The 23,064-nt window shown below is 41.7% G+C and overlaps 1 protein-coding gene across 1 annotated transcript in view; it reads left to right on the top strand.

The window, feature by feature from the left end:
* Nucleotides 1-22,052, top strand: part of LOC124775838 — a 134,719-nt gene extending 112,667 nt beyond the window's left edge. Inside the window, exons 6-8 of the mRNA XM_047250673.1 lie at nucleotides 12,559-12,784; nucleotides 20,632-20,647; nucleotides 21,779-22,052. Coding sequence (XP_047106629.1) covers nucleotides 12,559-12,784; nucleotides 20,632-20,647; nucleotides 21,779-22,052 — 516 coding nt within the window. The remainder of the gene's footprint in view (nucleotides 1-12,558; nucleotides 12,785-20,631; nucleotides 20,648-21,778) is intronic.
* Nucleotides 22,053-23,064: the final 1,012 nt, after the last annotated feature.

Genomic DNA, 23,064 nt, shown 5'->3' with positions numbered 1-23,064 from the left:
TGGTTTGAAGAACAGTCTACGGATGTAAGTGTGTTTGTGCACTCCATTCACTAGCCCCATCCACAACTATGTTACTTGTTCTTAATACAGTTGAACACGTCTAGGGCACCTTTGGCCAAAACGTTCACGCTTTGGTCTCAGCTCCCAACAATCTTCTTTGTTTGTGGGTGCCAGTTGTAAGGATTTTGATCAAGACGCCTGCCCACATCTCTGTCTCTGTTCCATTTCATGGCACTATATTTGAACGCTTCTCGTTGACTAATTCAAACTTTATGTTTTCTTCCATTCCAAATTAAAGTTAACGAGGCCTCACCGATTTTGCTGTAGATATGTCAGAATTTAAGACTAACACAAAGTTTTGCGGTTTTTGCTGGGAATAATTTCTCTTGCACTCGTATCATTCCGTATGTAGACATGTAAAATTTTGTGATGGTCTGTGTTAGGCAATGGACACTAAGAGCTTAGAGTGCAGATCCATTTTCGATCTGGCACTGACGATTGTCACATACCGCCAACAGATGTATGCTAAGGGGATTCAAATTATTTTCAGGTTGCACACCCAGTTTTAGTAGTAAAGGGACCTGACTGCTATGTCACATCCGAAAAAGGTCTGTTTATTCCGAAAAATGTCTGTTTATGACTGAAACAGGTCGTATAATAAATTAATTACTGCAGCTATGAACCATGGACCTTGCCGTTGGTGGGGAGGCTTGCGTGCCTCAGCGATACAGATGGCCGTACCGTAGGTGCAACCACAACGGAAGGGTATCTGTTGAGAGGCCAGACAAACATGTGGTTCCTGAAGAGGGGCAGCAGCCTTTTCAGTATTTGCAGGGGCAACAGTCTGGATGATTGATTGATCTGGCCTTGTAACATTAACCAAAACGGCCTTGCTGTGCTGGTACTGCGAACGGCTGAAAGCAAGGGGAAACTACAGCCGTAATTTTTCCCGAGGACATGCAGCTTTACTGTATGATTAAATGATGATGGCGTCCTCTTGGGTAAAATATTCCGGAGGTAAAATAGTCCCCCATTCGGATCTCCGGGCGGGGACTACTCAAGAGGACGTCGTTATCAGGAGAAAGAAAACCGGCGTTCTACGGATCGGAGCGTGGAATGTCAGATCCCTTAATCAGGCAGTTAAGTTAGAAAATTTAAAAAGGGAAATCGATAGGTTAAAGTTAGATATAGTGAGAATTAGTGAAGTTCGGTGGCAGGAGGAACAAGACTTTTGGTCAGGTGATTACAGAGTTATAAATACAAAATCAAATAGAGGTAATGCAGGAGTAGGTTTAATAATGAATAAGAAAATAGGAGTGCGGGTTGGCTACTACAAACAGCATAGTGAGCGCATTATTGTGGCCAAGATAGACACAAAGCCCATGCCTACTACAGTAGTACAAGTTTATATGCCAACTAGCTCTGCAGATGATGAAGAAATAGATGAAATGTATGACGAGAAAAAAGAAATTATTCAGGTGGTGAAGGGAGACGAAAATTTAATAGTCATGGGTGACTGGAATTCGTCAGTAGGAAAAGGGAGAGAAGGAAACATAGTAGGTGAATATGGATTGGGGGGAAGAAATGTAAGAGGAAGCCGCCTTGTAGAATTTTGCACAGAGTACAACACAATCATAACTAACACTTGGTTCAAGAATCATAAAAGAAGGTTGTATACCTGGAAGAATCCTGGAGATACTAAAATATATCAGATAGATTATATAATGGTAAGACAGAGATTTAGGGACCAGGTTTTAATTTGTAAGACATTTCCAGGGGCAGATGTGGATTCTGACCACAATCTATTGGTTATGAACTGCAGATTGAAACTGAAGAAACTGCAAAAAGGTGGCAATTTAAGGAGATGGGACCTGGATAAACTGAAAGAACCAGAGATTGTAGAGAGTTTCAGGGAGAGCATAAGGGAACAATTGACAGGAATGGGAGAAAGAAATACTGTTGTGACTTGGCAAGTCACAATGAGAGGAAGCCGAAAGGCACGCGCTTAAGCTCACGCAGGCTGGCGCGAGGTCTGGAACAGTTAAGGGAATTAATAGTAGCAAATAAAGTACGTAGTTGGTATAATACTTAACTTTAATCCACAATTGTAGAAAACTCTCTTGACGGTACATGTTATAACCACAATATAAAATAATATCCAATGCTATGGCGCCTTGCCAAGTCGTAGTAAATGACGTAGCTGAAGGCTATGCTAACTATCGTCTCGGCAAATGAGAGCGTAATTGTCAGTGATCCACCTCTGGCTAAGTCGGCTGTACAACTGGGGCGAGTGCTAGTAACTCTCTAGACCTGCCGTGTGGCGGCGCTCGGTCTGCAATCACTGACAGTGGCGACACGCGGATCCGGCGTATACTAATGGACCGCGGCCGATTTAAAGGCTACCACTTAGCAAGTGTGGTGTCTGGCGGTGACATCACAAATAAAGTAGAAGAAGAGTGGGTAGCTCTGAGGGATGAAGTAGTGAAGGCAGCAGACGATCAAGTACGTAAAAAGTCGAGGGCTAATAGAAATCCTTGGGTAACAGAAGAAATATTGAATTTAATTGATGAAAGGAGAAAATATAAAAATGCAGTAAATGAAGCAGGCAAAAAGGAATACAAACGTCTCAACAATGATATCGACAGGAAGTGCAAAATGGCTAAGCAGGGATGGCTATAGGACAAATTTAAGAGTGTAGAGGCTTGTCTCACTAGGGGTAAGATAGATACTGCCTACAGGAAAATTAAAGACACCTTTGGAGAGAAGAGAACCACTTGTATGAACATCAAGAGCTCAGATGGCAACCCAGTTCTAAGCAAAGAAGGGAAGGCAGAAAGGTGGAAGGAGTATATAGAGGGTTTATACAAGGGCGATGTACTTGAGGACAATATTATGGAAATGGAAGAGGATTTAGATGAAGACGAAATGGGAGGTATTATACTGCGTGAAGAGTTTGAAAGAGCACTGAAAGACCTGAGTCGAAACAAGGCAACGGGAGTAGACAACATTCCATTAGAACTACTGATGGCCTTGGGAGAGCCACTCATGACAAAACTCTACCCTCTGGTGAGCAAGATGTACGAAACAGGCGAAATACCCTCAGACATCAAGAAGAATATAATAATTCCAATCCCAAAGAAAGCAGGTGTTGAAAGATGTGAAAATTACCGAACTATCAGTTTAATAAGTCACAGCTGCTAAATACTAACGCGAATTCTATACAGACGAATAGAAAAACTGGTAGAAGCGGACCTCGGAGAAGATCACTTTGGATTCCGTAGAAATGTTGGAACACGTGAGGCAATACTAACCTTACGACTTATCTTAGAAGAAAGATTAAGAAAAGGCAAACCTACGTTTCTAGCATTTGTAGACTTAGAGAAATCTTTTGACAATGTTAACTGGAATACTCTCTTTCAAATTCTGAAGGTGGCAGGGGTAAAATACAGGGAGCGAAAGGCTATTTACAATTTGTACAGAAATCAGATGGCAGTTATAAGAGTCGAGGAGCATGAAAGGGAAGCAGTGGTTGGGAAAGGAGTGAGACAGGGTTGTAGCCTCTCCCCGATGTTATTCAATCTGTATATTGAGCAAGTAGTGAAGAAAACAAAAGAAAAATTCGGAGTAGGTATTAAAATTCATGGAGAAGAAGTAAAAACTTTGAGGTTCGCCGATGACATTGTAATTCTGTCAGAGACAGCAAAGGACTTGGAAGAGCAGTTGAACGGAATGGACAGTGTCTTGAAAGGAGGATATAAGACGAACATCGACAAAAGCAAAACGAGGATAATGGAATGTAGTCAAATTAAGTCGGGCGATGCTGAGGGAATTAGATTAGGAAATGAGACACGTAAAGTAGTAAAGGAGTTTTGCTATTTAGGGAGTAAAATAACTGATGATGGTCGAAGTAGAGAGGATATAAAATGTAGACTGGCAATGGCAAGGAAAGCGTTTCTGAAGAAGAGATATTTGTTAACATCGAGTATAGATTTAAGTGTCAGGAAGTCGTTTCTGAAAGTATTTGTATGGAGTGTAGCCATATATGGAAGTGAAACATGGACGATAACTAGTTTGGATAAGAAGAGAATAGAAGCTTTCGAAATATGCTGCTACAGAAGAATGCTGAAGATGAGGTGGGTAGATCACGTAACTAATGAGGAGGTATTGAATAGGATTGGGAAGAAGAGAAGTTTGTGGCACAACTTGACTAGAAGAAGGGATCGGTTGGTTGGACATGTTTTGAGGCATCAAGGGATCACAAATTTAGCATTGGAGGGCACCGTGGAGGGTAAAAATCGTAGAGGGAGACCAAGAGATGAATACACTAAGCAGATTCAGAAGGATGTAGACTGCAGTAGGTACTGGGAGCTGAAGAAGCTTGCGCAGGATAGAGTAGCATGGAGAGCTGCACCAAACCAGTCTCAGGACTGAAGACCACAACAACAACATGTGCAGCATGATTTTTTAGGAGTAAGGGAACTCTTTCTCATTCTTCTCCTTTGAATCCGCAACACATTTTTCATACTGATTCAACAGAAGTGAGCATGGGAAGCGGTTAACATAACCCCTAGGAGGGGAAATTAACATATATGTAGGGATAGTCGTATGTGACGCGAAAATAAAAATCAAACTTCTTGTTAGATAGAGGACACAAAACAATATGTAATGCATTACTATGTCATGAAATGGAACTGAATTTCGTAACTTAGACATATGTGAAGTAAACTTTTGAGTTTTCCTGTGCTCCAGTACAAATAAGTGCAAGATCTGTCGCATGATCAGCTTAACAGCCCATGCATCCAATTTGCTGACAAGTATAACATACAGAAGAATGGAAAAGAAAATTTTGTTAGATGGTGATCAGTGGCTTCAGGGAAAGTAAAGGTACCAGAGAGGCAATTCTGACGTTGCGATTGATAATGGAAGCAACACTAAAGAAAAATGATGGGATGTTCATAGGATTCGTCGACCTGTAAAAACCGTTCGACAATGTCAAAAGGTGTAACATGTTCGAACCGAGAAAAATAGGACGAACCTAAATGGAAAGACGGATAATATACAAATGTAGATGAACTAAGAGGGAACAATCAGAGTGGAAGGTCAAGGACTAACTGCTCGGAATAAAAAGAGTGTAAGGCAGGGTAATAGTTTCTCGCCCCTTCTCCTCAGTCATTACGTCGAAGAAATAATGATGAAATAAAAGAAAGATTCAAGAGTGGAATTAAAATTTCAGGTGGGAGGTTATCGATGGTAAAATTCCCTAACGACATTGCTTTTCTCAGTGAATGTGAAGAAGAAATACAGTCTCTGGAAGTATAATAAGTATAGAAATGGAGAGAGGAAATCGAAGAAAGACGAAAGTAATGATAAGTAGCAGAAATGAGGAGAACAGAAGCTTAAGATCATGATTAGTGATGACGAAGTAGATGAAGTTAAGAAGTTCTTCTATCTGGGCACCAAAATAACCCCTGACGGACAGAGGAAGGAAGACATCAGAAACAGACTAGCAGTGGCAAGAAGGCCATTCCTGGCCAAGAGAAGTGCACTTGTATCAAACATTAGCCTTAAATTCGGGAAGAAATTTCTGAGAATGTACGTTTGGAGCACAGAATTGTACGGTAGACATGGATTATGGGAAAACCAAAACAGAAGAGAATCGAAGCATTTGAGATGTAGTGCTACAAAAGAATTTTGAAAATTAAGTGGAGTCATAAGATATGGAATGAGGAGGGTCTCGGCGGTATCGGCGAGGAAGGGAATTTACGGAAAGCATTGACTATAAGAAGGGACAGAATGACAGAAAACCCGTTAAGACATTAAGAAATAGCTTCCATGTTACTAGAGGGACGGAAAGAGAGTAAAAACTGTAGAGGCAGACAGAGATTGGAATATATCCTGTAAACAGTTGAGGGCATTGGTTGTATTCCATGAAGGGAGGGGCACGCAGAGGAATTCTTGGCGAGCCCCATCAAACCAGAGGTCTGATGACAAAAACAAACGTTAGCACACATTAGCGCATCGTGTAAATTACCCAGTCGTTTCCCGTTTTTATAAACTTGTAATAGGTCCAGTTTCACCTTTTGTTTTCTTTCTTGTTGTCGTGTTAGTAGTATGGTTACCAACTCATTGAAACACTTTCTAATAGAAGGAATGCAATCCTATGAAGCAGTAAGGCCTGCCAACCTTGAGAGTGATCTTCTGTCTACTAAGTGGTGTCACCACTGTTGTCAGTGACGGCATCACCCATATCACTACATCATCATCATCATCATCATCATCGTCAACATAATCACGTGATAAGCCACACTTCCTCTCTACGCCACCCACTCCCTGATCCAGTCCCCAGCCTCGTTTCTCAGTCCATGTCAGTATAGTACTGAAACAAGGAGTCTACTACTTGAATTGCGCAAATGGCGCCAGGCTCGAATATACGCAGTATTGCCGAAAAAAATACTTGTTTTTCTAGAATTGGCGTCATGCTAAAAGATATTTACGCAAAATGACGATATGTTCAAAGATCTTTGCTCTGAACCGTGTAGTCTCTCTCTCTGTCTCTCTCTCTCTCTCTCTCTCTCTCTCTCTCTCTCTCTCTCTCTCTCTCTCTCCCCTTCACTCACTCCATATACATACACAAAAACACACACACAAATACATAACCTCCGCCAGAAATGCGTAAAATGGTACCATGTTCGGAAAAGTAGTTGCTATAGTTGATGTGCTTTGATAGTATTGTGTATATGGCTCAAGAGGCACACAGCAGTACTGCAGAGGCCGCCACCACACAAGCACAACCACTGGTTTGGCGTCTCTACTTCCGAGCAGCATCCAATAGATGGCGCTCACAAATCAAGATCATCCTAAGCTTCCACGTCATGTCAATCAGCACGTCATACTCGTCCGCCAGTAGCGGTGCCAGCTTCCAAGAGCGGGCTGTCAGCCGTGGACTGCGCTATATCCGCCTGGTTCAAGTGGCTCTGAGCACTATGGGACTTAACTTCTAAGGTCATCAGTCCCCTAGAACTTAGAACGACTTAAACCTAACTAACCTAAGGACATCACACACATCCATGCCCGAGGCAGGATTCGAACCTGCGACCATAGCGGTCACGCGGTTCCAGACTGTAGCGCCTTTAACCGCTTGGCCACACCAGCCAGCCTATCCGCCTGGTACTGGCAGATATGGAAACCCTTTCACTGACAGGCAGGAAAGACGACATGCGCAGCCGCTCGCACGGCTACGTTCCTACATTTTGACGACGCAGTTTAGTGCAAACAACAACCTCAGTGCAGTTCCTGCACTTACACTACGGAGCACAGTTTCATGAGTTCCATTCTGAAGTCTACAATGCTACCTAGCAGTTGCTGACTATCGAGGTCTAGGACAGTCAAATGAGTACATAATTATTTACGGCATAGTCACAATATGATAGACTACCAAGAGAAAGCGAAGTTATTTAGATTTCATTCTTTTAAATACAGGACATCAATTTCCTCGCATCTGACTGTTACCGAAAGATGTGTAAAATTCGTAACTCTAGCCAGGATGGTTTCTTAAATAGAGCAGAGCCCTGCTTCCTTCGCTATCCTTCCTCAATCCCATCCTGTCTACAGCCTCTATTGACTACATTGTCGAAGTGCCTTTCAGATCTCTCCTTCCATTCTTCTGCCTTCCTTCTACTGTCAAATTGCGGTGTTTCATTGCGTGTGTGTGTGTGTGTGTGTGTGTGTGTCCGCGTTGAAAGTAAAATTGTGACACTTTGATGGAAACATTACATTTTCTCTGTTGTTGATGCCTTATGAAGACTTTTTGAAAGAACATTGTAACACTTGGCAAATATCACAGAACTAATTATGTGTGGAAAATAAGTGATTTGAGGGTCTGTTGTGTCTTGCACCATGTGTAGCACAATAATTGATCTATGAACAGTGTCCTCTGTTGACAACGACAAGCAATACACGTATATAGCAGCCGTCGATTTCATTTCATATTTTAAAACTTTGGGGAGCAGTATTTAAAATTAAACTCATAATCAGCAACTTCATATATGTAATTCATAATTACATTATGTAAGCAAAGCTTGTTTTTAACTATTTATGGAAAGTGCATTTTATACTAGTTCACGTATTCCACAGCACATGTCTTATACTTACGAATACAATTGGCAAATGGGAGATATAATATACTAACAATACAGTCCAGTATGTGACACAAGTAGTCTTTGTTGGTATGTTACAACCGAATGTTACTATTAATGCAGTCCATAGTAGCAGAAAACTCGTTTCCTGCTATTGTTTTTACTGCTATAGTTCATTAAAATGAGTGGTAGCTAGCACACTAGTATTACTAAGTAAAAGGTTGCATTGACAGAGCGGTAGTAGAACACACACACACACACACACACACACACACACACACACACACACACACACACACATCATGTTTATACTACGACCTTACGGAAGATAAGCTGTGCTAGTGGAACATTCAAATTTAGACCGATGTACCATACATGGTGTAAGGCACAACAGCGCAACAGGTTCATTATTTACCGCATCTAAATTGTTCTATAATTCTTGTCAAGTGTCGTAATCAAGCTCAACTTTTAAAATGTCTGCAGAAATAAATCAGCAATACAAAAATCGCACTGTCTCAGTCAAAAGTCATAATCCTACTTTCCACCCACATATGCATCAGAGAAATGCCTAAGACATAATTGCGAACTCTAAAGTAAAAGTTGCTATATTTTTCCATGTTTAAATAATTACAAGTAACATTCTAAGCAGACAGTTGACATTTCAAATAGGCCTAAAGGAGTGCTAGAGTAAAACTACCTAGAGCAGACCCATAACTACAGGGTTCACACGATAGCTAAAATACTACGCAAAGCAGACAAATACACAAACGAATAGGCAGTCTGAATAACAGCCAGCTACAGAACAGATACAACTAATTCACTTTCTTAGGCCTACTCTTGGTGTAAGGCATAATACACCCTCAAATTAAACATTTCGACGTCTAAAATGTTCCACGATGCGTTGTTGTTGTTCTAGAAATAATGAACAGCCCATCAGTTGCAAAATAGAAGTTTTATAAAAAACCTCTTTACCATGTTTCCAGTGTTTAAAAAAATCTTAAAATCGATGGCCATACCTCTTTTGAGAATTTCCGACGACATGCCCATAAATGTAGAAAAGCCTTTGAGACCTGGGCAGGTAAATTCTCTAAATTTTGCAACCGTAGAAAAGGGCTTTTAATTAAACTTCACTGTTTCTTCAAGAAGATCCCATTCTACAGCTGCTGCTCCAGCCATGTACAAAATTTAAAAAAAATTTACATGCCCAGGTCTGAAAGGCAGTTTCTATATACACATATACAGACTTTTCGTTGGAAATTCTCGAAGCAGGTGTGCGTATCGATTTTACTAGTCTGAAAAAATTTTTGTAATCAAAACCAAATATATATATCCTTCTGAGTACTAGATATTATTGAGACTAATAAAGTCGGTAGCCAGACATGTTATTCGAATTATTCAGACAAATAAAATAGCTGTTAACTTGCTTAGGCTGTCAATATTTCCTTCTGAAAAAGCCTTTTTTATAAAAGTTGAAACCATGTTAAAGGGGTTTTAATAATCCTTCCACTTTGCAACTGATTGGCTGTTCACCATTTCTACAAGAAGATTTCATTGAAAGGTTGCTGCGCCACTTTAATTCAGAGTATGATGCATTATATTCATCAACCTAAAACTTGTTAATGTGAAACATACCGAAAAGCTTGCAAAAACGTCAGATAACGTCAATACGTTCTATGACCCACCAATAACATATCCACTGACAGAAATAACAACCATGTTTATGTGTTTCGTACGTGGAGATACCTTTGTAACACTGACGATAAACACAACAATTTAAATGTCGAAGTATTAAATTTACATTGCGCCACACACAAAGAGTGGGCCTAAAAACCGGAATTAATTACATTCTTCTAGTAGCTGGCAGTAATTCAGACTGCTCATTTGTTCATGTATTTTCCTGCTTAACATAGTATTTTAACTAATATGTGACTTCTGTAATGATAAGCCTAATCAGGTTACTTTTAATACGTAATATTAATATTTAATTGACATCTAATAAATAATGTTAATAATACTATGTTAACTGTGATTATTTAGGCTGGAAATATCACTGGGCCATTTACCGTAGGGTTCACTGTCATGTTTTACACGTACGCTTGATGGATACATGTATGAAAAATAATATTATGATATTTGTCGGAAACATTTCACTTTTTTTCAAGTTATATACATTAATAACTTTTTGTGACTCTAATAAAAATCTTTTTAAGACCAAAAATATTTTTCTTTATTTTAAAGCATCTTCAGTGGTAAAGTTTCTGTTTCTTACGTCATTCCTGACGTTCTCCGTTATATGTGTGTGTTAGGCTTTTGCACACAGTACTTTCACTCACACAAAATACATTTCGCTTTTCATGTTCTGTAGACTCACTGTCATTTTGACATTTTGTGTACTTCGTATAACTGCGACTGCAGAAATAGGGCTGTAAAAAAAAAAAAAAAAGGATGAAAAGAAAAGAAAAGAAAAGACGTTATCATTGCATTTTTTGTAATCCTGACGTGTCTTTGCTGACATTGCAAACACTTAATTAATATTATCACAGTTGACAAGTGTTACAAAACAATTTACTTGTGGAAAGTAATGTATTTGAGTCTCTATTGCGCCTACACCAAGCCTGGTGCACAGACCCCTCTTCGAATGTTCACTAATGCAGCTTAAACCTTAATTCCATGATATAAACAACATGTGTGTGTGTGTGTGTGTGTGTGTGTGTGTGTGTGTCTTTAAATAACACTGTGAAGACGTAAACATTGCATTTTTTGTGCTGGCGAATTTTAGCAGATATCTTAGACTTAGAGAGAACGTTTTGTCACTTGCCAATATGAAAGCTAATTAAGTTGGGGGTCCATTATGTCTAACACGATAAATGTTACAATCACTGAACTACAAATGCTGCCGTCTGATGGTGATGACAAGCGACGGGAGTAGAAATAAGAAAGTTTTATTTTGCATTTTGGAGCTTTGCAGAAAAATATTTAAAACTGAATTAATGTTCGGCAATTACATATTCTTAATTTTTAATTGCATTATGTAGGCGGGGTTTAAACTATTTACAGCGAGTATTCGGTATATTTTTTCTCATATTAAATGCTATATACTGTAGTTTACAATGAAATTTAAAGGTGTGAGATAGAAGTTACTGACGAGACAGTCCAGTTTTTGACATGAACAGTTTTTGTAGGGAGGAATGAGAAGATATTTGGCAACTTTTTTTAACAAGTGCAAGGAGTGTGTGTGTGCCATTTTTCTGTGTAGTCAGTTCAGAGGCAAATATTTTAGAAGTTGATGTTATTTTCCGTAAATTTTCGGAATTTGAGACCATTCTTCCTAATTAAACCTGAGCATTTTTTCAGAACTGCTGAATATCTCTGATATCTCTGATTTTGAAGCAATTTTTAAAAATTTCAAGTAACTAACTCCTCGTTTTAGTACTACTGTGTGGTTGCCTCTTGTGACGTCATCGTACTACCGTCTCATGAGTCAGTACTGATAATGTTAAGGGCCTGTTTCCAAATGTGTGATCCATGTACTACAAAATAAATATGTCACACATCTGACAACTGGTGGGTAACATTCTTAGTATAATTCAGAGGTTGATTTAAGGTGCGATAGGAGCGGGTATGGTTTGTCACGTGAGGATGATGGCTAATGACCCTACACATCAGGTGAACAGTTACTGATAGGGATGTCGGAACTTTTATGTCTTGTGTTTGTATTCTTTCTGTTTCAAAGTTTTTCAAATTGTTGGTTGTCGTCCTATTCATATTGATTCGGAACTGGACTATTTATATACAGCACTGCAAGAAAATGACTCAAAAGCCATACGTTCCACTGTGCCACAACTACGTGACTGTGGGTTACGTTTTCCCTCAACCTCTACTGCCACCCTTCAACATAACTAATTCGATGAACATACTATCAAAAAGAGTTCTGGAGATTAAACAGTTTGTCATTATTACTAAGTTTTTTATGTCTTGAGTTAGTGAAAATTTCCTTTGTCGATCTAACGTTTATCAGATCTTCATTTGTTTCAGCCGTTGTCACGTATGATTTCACTCGATCGCCTTAAAGAAAAAAGTATAGCATTCCTTACTCCTTGCCCCTATTTGCTCCATTTCAGCGTTCCGATTCGTACTTGTTCACTGCCTGAGCCAAACCAGCAGACTATCTGGCTAAAGCCCTTTCTACAGGCGCCAAATACTAACCCCACTCACTAGCCAACGGGCATCCGCATACCACTTGTGATACAGGGTCCATAGATCGGTAAGATTCGATTCCCTAGTATCGATAATTATATATATATATCCATAAATGTGAAGCATATTGTTTCGCAGATCTCAGAGACAGTGACCCTGTGGACGTATATACAAGTTTGCTGGTTGTGTTAAGTGTCGTCCTGAGAGTGGGCGGTGGCTGCGGCAGGTGATGGAGAACGTAGACACGCACGAGATCACGGCGCGCTGCCCGCGGCTGGAGCGGCTGCTCCTGAGCGGTTGCGGCACGGCCTTTCCGCACGCGTGCGCACAGCACGGCTGTCTGACGCGGCCACGGTGGATGCTGCCGCGCCTGCGCACGCTCTTCTTCGCGGACGGCGATGACTTCAGCTGGGACCATGCGCTGCCGCCTTGCTTCTGGGACGCCGCGTTCGGTAACGGCCTTCTTACTTTGTACTCTAGAGCAGTGAAGAACCACTACCTCGAACAACGCGGGTGATATCGCCCACTGGTGAGTTTGAGGCGTTGGGAGGGGCAGTAGTGGCCATTAGCTATGGAAGGGTCGGGGCAGGCATTGTATGCTAATTTTGTTGAATATTGTTTCATTTACTAGTTGCCCCAAATGTAAATTAATTTACTTTCCTACATACCGGTGTGGTAACAGATATCATTGAGTTACCAAATACTGACTAAAATACATTTTGATAACCTTATTGTAAAAATGAGACCAGAGACTTAAAAAGGGGCATTCAGCTACGAAAACGCTTTCTAATTCCTTTTTTTAAAGAGTTAATGTTGAAGCCTGCTGAACCTTACGGACACTGTGCCTTCCTGCAGGGCTGCCTATTCGGTAGAAGTAAACAACGTTATCGTAATATACAACGTAGCCACACTACTTTTCTATGCTAGGGCGTGACGTGTATCCTGCTCGTGGGGTATTTGGTGAGCTGAACGACCCTGCGACAGCGAGCTGCTTTCGAATCGGCGTCGCGATGCGTCCGAGTTGATTTCGAATTGCCTCTGAGTTGTCTACCGTGGTTTACGATGTATACTTTAAGAGTGTTTACTGCCTGAACGAAGCCCTGCCTGCCAGCGCCCTTCGAACGAACTTATAATCTGGGGCGTAGGGTTTTGTTTAGGATTTTGTGCGTAAGTTATCATAAGTGTAATTGTATGCTTATATCCTCTTAATACGAGTAACAAATGCATATACAGCATTTGTTTAAAGATGGTGACTGATTTGTTTCTGTCACTTCATAGCTGTGTAGCTCTACCTACAGTCTGAGACATCAACTTTTGCGTGCAGTGCACAGTGACGACAACCACAGCAAAGCTGGTGTAAAGTTACTTTCATTGTTTATTACTGGAATTTGTCCAGAGTTGACGACATAACAATCGCTGTGACAACTATGTTGTAGCGAGCGGACATGTATTGCACAGTATCAGCGCTGAGGTATCTACTGCGACGTGACACCACCGCCAATAGGAGCGAAACACTTAAGAAGTCACAGTTTACGCGTACCTTTACAGGTACAGCACATGCTTCATTCGGTCGAGCCATTCGGCTCGATACTGCGTGATTTTACATTCATGCAGCTTCCACTGCACAGCCTTTCACCGTTCCTTGGTCGTCGCGCGTACATTGAGATACAGTGTCCCGTGCTGCTCATGCTGACACAATTCGCCATTGCCCCAGCACTGCGTTTGCAAAGCCATGCGGAAGACTAGCTGCATCGCCGTGACAGGTAGCTTTTGCAGTGAAGACAGCAGCAGCTGCGCTTTTCGTAGTGCCACCTATGCGAGCCTTTATTGCGCTACTGCACGACACGCCGGAACTTCTATGCATGTAGACTCCATGCCAAGCTAACAGGACATGAGCTTCTAATCATCACTGGCAGTGTACTCAATGACCTGAATAACCGAAGATTTTACACAGCTGCTAGTGTCTTACTGACTTTAATATAGCCTCTTTTAACCGCTCAGCGAAAGATCTGACAAGGAAATTCCCCAGAGTGATTCGGCATGGACCACGAATTTAGAAGCACTGAAGCATCGTTGTTGAGACTACTGCTTGTGTACTTTGTGCGAATATTCGATGGACCACCATGTGATGAGGGAGCATACACACAGGCCAAAGTGGGTCTGGTGTTTAGGCATAGTTACAGTACAATAACACACAGGATGACGCACATTTCGTCTCTTCCTAATGACTGTGACGACAGGAAGAACACCCAGCCACAAAGTTAAAATAAAGTAGAAAGCGCCAAATCATGAAAATAGCTTCCCCATACGACGGGACAAACTCTAGGAAAGGAGGAGACACAACCGCTACCCATACCGTCAATATTCGAATAGTAATTGGAAAAATGGATGCATTCTCTCGGCAAAAAATTGGCAATTGCCATTATACCGAATTTGTTAGAATATTTTCACCTGAAAGTATGAAGCCTTGCAGAGTAAAGTGATCACTTCGAAAAGTTGCATCCTGCCAATTATGGTAACTCCCTTACATTTTCCCAAGCCTTAAAATCCAAGTCTGATAATTGTCTTTGTTTCCTACAATGTCTCATTAATAGTGAAATGCGGGAAATCATTTGCCATTGGGCACACATTTGTACTGCTCATTTTTAAAAGAGTGGTGAGTGCAATGCCGGGAGCTAAGTCATGTGCTATGATTAAATTTGTTTCTTTGACTAAAGATACAGTCTCTAGAATAACTAACTCGGCCGCCTTTGATATGAAAGGAAAGGTTTAACATGTCTTGAAGAACACAAAATCTTTATGGCAAACCTGTGAATAGATAGATATAGCCAATGAAACGAGGTCTTACTGTGGCAATGTAATGGAGGAATTGTGACCACCGAAACGGAAGAGTGCATGCCGTTGCTCAAAATTTGTTTGAGACATTGCATGATTCTGTTCTAAATTTTTATGTTCTTGATAGACCTCCCTAGGTCACTTGATCAGCTAAAACTTAGCCTTTGCTCGCACCTCAATAAGACATAAAGATATGATATGCGTATCTCAGTAATATATATATATATTGTAACTGTTTGTACTGGGCGTGTAATGCGTGTGACCTTGAGCGGGACTTAGCCGCTGGACGAGGCAGCCGGGCAACACGGGCCCTAGTATTACTAGGCCCGTGTTGCTGGAAAATCAAACTCTGGGTTGCGCAATCGGGACTGATAAGGCGCGCTGGCGCTGTGCGCGCGAGTGGGGTCAGGAAGTACATCCTGTTCTGAGGCAGCAGCATGCTCATTCGACTCGAGGCAGTACTCATTCCGTTTTCAGTAGACGCCAGAGAATTCCATCGGACGTTGCAAGAACAGGTTACTGACTTGGAATATGGCCACGAAGTTAAAAGACTCTTTCAACAATATGTTATTAAATTCCATGAAAGTGATCAATTTCTTTACAGATTTCTAGCTAACACCTTAGTGGAGAAGGTCTTCGGCATGTTGTGGCACTTCCTAGCGAAATGCAAGTAGAATGCGATTTTCGAACTCGGGACGAACTCGGATTCCTAATTCGAGTTTCAAAATTCAGATATTCGAACAAAGCAACTTCAGTCTAAATGTAGCGAAATTGCCATCAGCTGGCCAGGTATAAGACAACGACTAATCACACGAATCAATCTGGATATTATAGCAAACATTATTATTAGTGTTGTATTTATTAGAATTTCATTGTACTTTTTACATTACTCTTATGGCCATTAGAGCTTTTGTGTACCTTCCACAGTCTTACTGAATTCTCTGTTCATATCACATAGTAACGGAAACTTGTATTATTTATTTCATCAAATCGACTCCATCAGAATTTATGTGTTACTATGTCTTCTGTTCATCTATTTTCTGATATTCAGATGATTAAGATATCTATTGACCTTTTCGCAATCAATGTTAATTTGTAAAAAATATCAAATTTTGCAAAAATTTGTAGAGTAATATGGCATCTGTGATTCATTTCTTTAAAAAATATTACTAGTGAATCAATCAGTGAAAAATTTTTGAGCATAAGTAAGTTGAGTTTAAGCTGATGTTTCAAATGGATCTGAGTACTATGGGACTTAACTACTGAGGTCATCAGTCCCCTAGAACTTAGAACTACTTAAACCTAACTAACCTAAGGACATCACAAACATCCATGCCCGAGGCAGGATTCGAACCTGCGACCGTAGCGGTCACGCGGTTCCAAACTGACGCACTTAGAACCGCACGGCCACACCGGCCGGCCTTTAAGCTGATGTAAAGCTGTTATGTATAACAATTTACGCATCTTTTTAGCTGTGGTGATGGAAATAATTTTTGGAGACGATAGTTTGTGTATAAAGTGAACTGTAACTTCGTTTGAAGTAGTTAGATCTGAGTTGGTGACGGCGGGTAGGAATTTGGATGTGGAGGTGAGGCGCTGTATCGAGGATGGTCAAAAACAACTGTCAGAACCACTAGTGTATATGAAACTGTAAAACTGTCAGAAAAATATGCTTGAGACGAGCCTGTTTCAGCCTTCTTTCATGATATTATTATCTGTGGAAACTAAACTTCCCCTATATTTTATATGTATTCATAGCTAGGAGAAGGGTTATATAGAGAACTATACGTCTATCGAATTTTCTTTTGTGTTTCGTATCCGCAAACTCTCTTACTTTTTTCCATATACCCCGCAATCAATAAGCTCTGCAACGTGAGCATGTGCATATGAACTAGAACTTATAAGGGTGGTTATATCTCCTTGGAGAGGCTTTGGAACTTTCCGTTAACTTTTGTTTCCAAACGTAACTTGTGTCCTGATGGGGCTGGGGGAAATATCTTCCAATTGGACAAGAAACCGATCAGCAGACTTATGGAAATTTTCAGTGAACTGTCTTCCCAAACTCTGGATCATTGTGTTGAAGTCCCAATATTAGTTCCCGATGGGATTTTAGAATAATTTATTGGATCAAACATAAGTAAATTCTTCATACGACATTTCACATGGTGGAATTGTGACGTAGAGAAGAATTGCCCACTCTTAACAAGAAGCACAATAGCTTCCCGAAGTTCACTGCTTATGTCAGAAGGAGCATTCCGAAAAATAGTATATCAGGTGTAAAGACGCCAACCGAGCTTGGTAGGCCTTCTGGAAACCACAGTCATCTGCATCGACTGGACCTACTGAGCAACATATCGTTGCCCTCGAACTCAGATGAGGAAATCAAAACCGTCGCAGAACGGTGTAACCTGATGGTAAGGGTGGCCCTGAGAAACGAGTCTGGGTTGTTAGTTCTTCCAAAAAATATTAATGAATACTTTCAAAGGCGGTTCATCTATCTACTTAAATAAAGTGTTGGCCCACTTTTACCCCTATTTATTACACCACATTGATAAATACACAACATGAAAGGAATAACATACATAGCAAGTGAAAGAATTAATGTGTGTGGGTGTGTGTGAAATCTTATGGTACTTAACTGCTAAGGTCATCAGTTCCTAAGCTTACACACTACTTAACCTAAATTATCCTAAGGACAAACACACACACCCAAGCCCGATGGAGGACTCGAACCTCCGCCGGGACCAGCCGTGCAGTCCATGACTTCAGCGCCATAGACCGCTTGGCTAGTCCCACGCGGCGCTGAAAGAATTATCTTTATGCTGTATGTAAAGGGCAATTTAAGGTAATACATGCCTCACCTGCCAAATACTACAGGAAAGAAGGAAGAAAGGAATAATCATCAGCTTACACATCACCTTTAAGAGAAACGAGTGTGGTGTCTCAACAGTGATTGCTTCGAAGTTGCCACAAGGCCTGGGACGCCACATGCAGTTACCATAGCTGAGATCTTAATGAGCCATGGATATCTAACCAAAAGCAACAAGGTTCCGGAATCTAGCACAGTCCAAATTGCGCCAACCCCACATCTGTTAACTCTCATACCCGGTGTCCTGTGCTGCTGATTCTCACCGTGGTGTAATCTGAAAACAAGGTAGATGTGACCGGCCGTTGAGAGATTAACGGTGGAACACCGTGTCTCTCTCTCAGAGATATTGAAACAGACGTACCTCACAAGACCTTCTAAACAGAGTGCCCTCGGCACAGCTGTCTCCTCCCTGCTCTCTCGGAAGTTTATATGAAACTCTCTTTGGTAGCGCCAAGACTCTGTTAGATTCTTTCCAACAAAAATTTTGTGGAAAAACTTCTAAAACTCCCCTCCTCGGACAATTATTATCAGTTAGCCAATGGCCCGTGTCTCTGCTAGCATAGTTTCTAAAAAGTGAAGGCTGCCATTCTTCACAGATGCAATAATTGTAGCCATTCTGCAGCTGTGTAACAGTTTAGACAGACCAGCTAATAGGGAGTGAGGGAATAAACAAATAGAATTGTTGCGGAGCATGAGGTTTCCAATTTTTCGGTTTCATTCCTGTATCACAGCTCGAACTGTGTTCAACAAGCACTATTTGCAGGACATTATCTTTCAGTGACGATGGTTTATTAGATGAGTAGAGGTACATGTTTACGATCACTGATGACAACTGATACGAACTATCTGAAAGAAACTATTTCTCACTGGCGTTAGTGAGATTGGGAAAGATGCAAAACTATCAGACTTTTTCTGTCCTAGGTAGGATTTTATTGCGTACTAAGGGGTCTAAGAATGATCAGTGCCTCTGCTTATATCACCAGTGAGATGGAAAGCAAATATTTGGAAAGACATAGATTACTGGAAACTTGCAAGAGTATCAACCAGAATTGGTCAATTCCGCGGAGGTATAGGGAGTAGTACAGGACAAATATCGTAGGGACAGTTTGAGATAAGGAGATGTACAAGGAATAATTGCAGACGTAATGTGTAAGTGCTGTTCAAACATGAAGATGTCAGTATATAACAGGTAGTGAAGCATAATATTGTCATGGAGAAGAAAAGTATAATATTGTCATGGAGAAGAAAAGTAATCTCAACAAATAAACAAAAATTATTATTAATGCTGTGTATGTATCCATCGTACGATAATATTATATACACAGACAAAAAAAAAAGAACGACGCTCTACCAAGGAATTAGCCCATTGGGACGGAAATCAGAAGATGTGATGTACATGTACAGACAAATCGATGATTACAATTTCAGAAACTAGAATAGTTTACTCAAGAGAAAGAGCTTCACAAATTGAGCAAACCAATAACGTGTTGGTTCACCTCTAGCTCTTATACAAGCAGATATTCAGCTTCGAGTTGATAGAGTAGTTAATTATTCTCCTGAGGGATAATTGGATTCTATCCAATTGGCGCGTTAAATCGTCAGAATCCTGAGACAGGTGGAAGGCCCTGCCCATAGTGCTCCAAACGTTCTCAATTGAGGAGAGGTCTAGCGGCCTTGCTGGCCCAGGTGGGATTTGGCTAGCACGAAGACAAGCTGGAGAAACTTCTTGCGATGAAGGGCAACAGAGCGGGGCACAGTATTGCTGACATCCCACTATACGGTAAGGGTGCCGCGGATGACAAACAAAGGGGTCATCCTATGAAAAGAAATGGCACCCTGACCAATACTCCTGGATTTCAGGCTGTATGGCAGACGACAGTCAGGTTTGTATCCCATCGGTGGCTGGGGAGCTTCCAGACACGTATTCGCTGGTCATCGACGCTTATTTCGAAGACGGACTCATCTTTGAAGACATTTCTACTCCCGCCAATGAGCTTTCATGCTGAAGACGTGTCTGGACAAGCCCCAGACAGCGATGAGAAGAAGATGCCCAACTACTCTATCGATCGATGCAAAGCCAAGTAACTGATTGCCCAAAAGTCCAGAGGTGGATACCAACGTTTTACTTTGATGAAATTGTAATAACTTGTTTGTACAAGCACATCACATCTACCAATTTCCATCTCATTCAGATTATTCCAGTGTGGTGCGCTTTTTTTTTCTCTTAAGAGTATATTTCCCTGAGTATTTGTTGATAAGTTACGCTACTGGACATTAAAATTGCTACATCATGAAGAAGACGTGCTACAGACTCGAAATTTAAGCAACAGGAAGAAAATGCTCAAGGTTGGCGCCGGTGGCGAAACCTACAACGTGCTAACATAAGGAAAGTTTCAACCGATTTATCATACCCAAGCAGTAGTTGACAGGCGTTGCCTGGTGATACGTTGTTGTGATGCCTCGTGTAAGGAGGAGAAATGCGTAATATCACGTTTCCGGCTTTGATAAAGGTCGGATTGTAGCCTATAGCGATTGCAGTTTATCGTATCGCGACATTGCTGCTCGCGTTGGTCGAGATCCGATGACTGTTAGCAGAATATGGAAACGGTGGGTTCGGGAGGGTAATACGGAACGCCGTGCTGGATCCCAACGGCCTCGTATCACTAGCAGCCGAGCTGATAGTAACCTTATCAGCATGGCTGTAATGGATCGTGCTGCCACGTCTCGATCCCTGAGTCAACATATGGAGACGTTTGCAAGACAACAACCTTCTGCACGAACAGCTCGATAACGTTTGCAGCAGCATGGGCTATCACCTCGGAGACCATGGCTGCGGTTACCCTTGACGCTGCATCACAGACAGGAGCGCCTGTGATGGTGTACTCAACGACGAATGGCAAAACGTCATTTTTTTTTCGGATGAATCCAGGTTCTGTTTACAGCATCAGGATGGTCGCATCCGTGAATGCACATTGGAAGCGTGTATCCGTCATTGCCATAGTGTCGTATCACCCGGCGTGATGGTATGGGGTGCCATTGTTTACACATCTTGGTCACCTCTTGTTTGCATTGACGGCACATTGAACAGTGGACGTTACGTTTCAGATGTGTTGCGACCCGTGGCTCTATCCTTCATTCGCTCCCTGCGAAACCCTACATTTCAGCAGGATAATGCACTGCCGCATGTTTCAGGTCCTGTATGGGCCTTTCCCGATACAGAAAATGTTCGACTGCTGCGCTGCCCAGCACATTCTCCAGATCTTTCACCAATTGAAAACGCCTCGTCAATGGTGGCTGAGCAACTGGCTCATCACAATACGCTAGTCACTACTCTTCATGAACTGTGGTATCGCGCTGAAGCTTTACGGGCAGCTGTTCCTGTACACACTATCCAAGCTCTGTTTGACGCAATGCCCAGGCATAGCAAGGCCGTTATTTCTGCCAAAAGTGGTTGTTCTGGGTAGCGATTTCTCAGGATATGTGCACCCAAATTGCGTGAGAATGTAATCACATGTCAGTTCTAGTATAATATATTTGTCCAATGAATACTCGTTCATCATCTGCATTTTTTCTTGGTGTAGCAGTTTTAATGACCAGTAATGTATTTTACAGCTTTCGTTCCATTTTGGCGTCAATTATTCCTGTTCGTGAACAGACCACCATACTTTACAACGCACACGCGTTTTTGTATGTGCTATGCTGCAGGTCCGGACAGCGCCGCGGGCGACGGTGCTTCGCAGAGCCGCGTGGAGGGCGTGTTCCTGGAGTCGCCGCGGCTGCCCTTCGAGCGGCTGTCGCGGCTGCTGCGCCGCGCCGGCGGCTGGCCGCAGCTGCGCGTGCTGAGCGCGTGCCGCGCGCCTGAGCTGCGCCTGCAACCGCTGCAGGCCGCGTGCCGCGCCGCGCCGCGCCTCGCCTACCTGCGCGTGTCCGCGTGCGAAGCCCTGCCGCCCACCCTGGACACCGCCGCGCAGCTCCGGCAGCACCTGCCGCCCGACGCCGCACTTTGTCTCGACTGAGGGGATGCGCAAGAACCGGCTGTAAAACCCCATCAGTTTGAAAAGTAAAATACACATGTTGGCGGCTGAAACTGCAACACCAGGAAGGGTAGCAAATAAAAAAAAGTTTGCTTATTGTGCGTATAACTGGGGTACAGAGAATACATGACTATATATCGAGGTGCAAATTTCACTAACAAAGCTGCCATCAACAATGGGTCTAACCGTGCAGTGTATACTGTCCCATTGAGATTCGAGTATGTCATTCCAAGCTGCCTTAACTCAGAGCCAAGGTTCACCAATTGTGGCCAGCAACTGGTAGGCTTCCAGACTGTAAGCAGCACATGAACAGTGGTTTTAATGCGTTAGAGATCAGTAACCTTTAAAGGGCGTAGGACATCAAACGGGCCGACTTGGAGCAGGAGAGGCAACACAGGACATTTTATTGTATGAAACTCTAGAATTTTCCAAATCTATTAAAAACTGTGGTAAAAATTAAGATTATTAACTATAAAATTTGATTTTTTTCTAAAACGTAACAGCTCATTCATTTGTTCATAAATTAAATAGATTCTAGAGTTTCAGACACCTGTAAGTATGGTTTGTATGCTGTGCAAAATTCATAGATCAATCTCACTTACTTACGAGAAAAGTGTACCTATAGCAACAAATGCACCCAAAAGTAAGTCAAAAAAATGATCAAATTTCAAATGTAAAAAAATTATTTTGTTATGTTTTCCACTTCTGCTGCTACGAGTGTGACTCCTGAATCCTTCCTGTTCATGCTGACAAAGTTTTATGAATTTACTTGTAAAAGTATAGACAGTGGAAATTAAAATGTCCTGTGGTGCATGTACTGCTCCAGTCGGCCCATTTGACGTCTTACCCCCCCCCCCCCCCCGTAAGGTGCAAATTATGGTCAGAAATCAATGAAAAAGTTTTCAAAATACACACAAAACGGTACGAAAAAGGTACTAATGAGAGCACTTTATTTGGTTTTAAAAGAGCTGCATTTACTTCCTTAGTCACTTAC

This window comes from Schistocerca piceifrons, chromosome 2, assembly GCF_021461385.2.
Source record: "Schistocerca piceifrons isolate TAMUIC-IGC-003096 chromosome 2, iqSchPice1.1, whole genome shotgun sequence".
NCBI lineage: Eukaryota > Metazoa > Arthropoda > Insecta > Orthoptera > Acrididae > Schistocerca > Schistocerca piceifrons.
The sequence above is the reverse complement of the archived record's forward strand: the minus strand, read 5'-3'. Positions and strand labels throughout refer to the sequence as shown.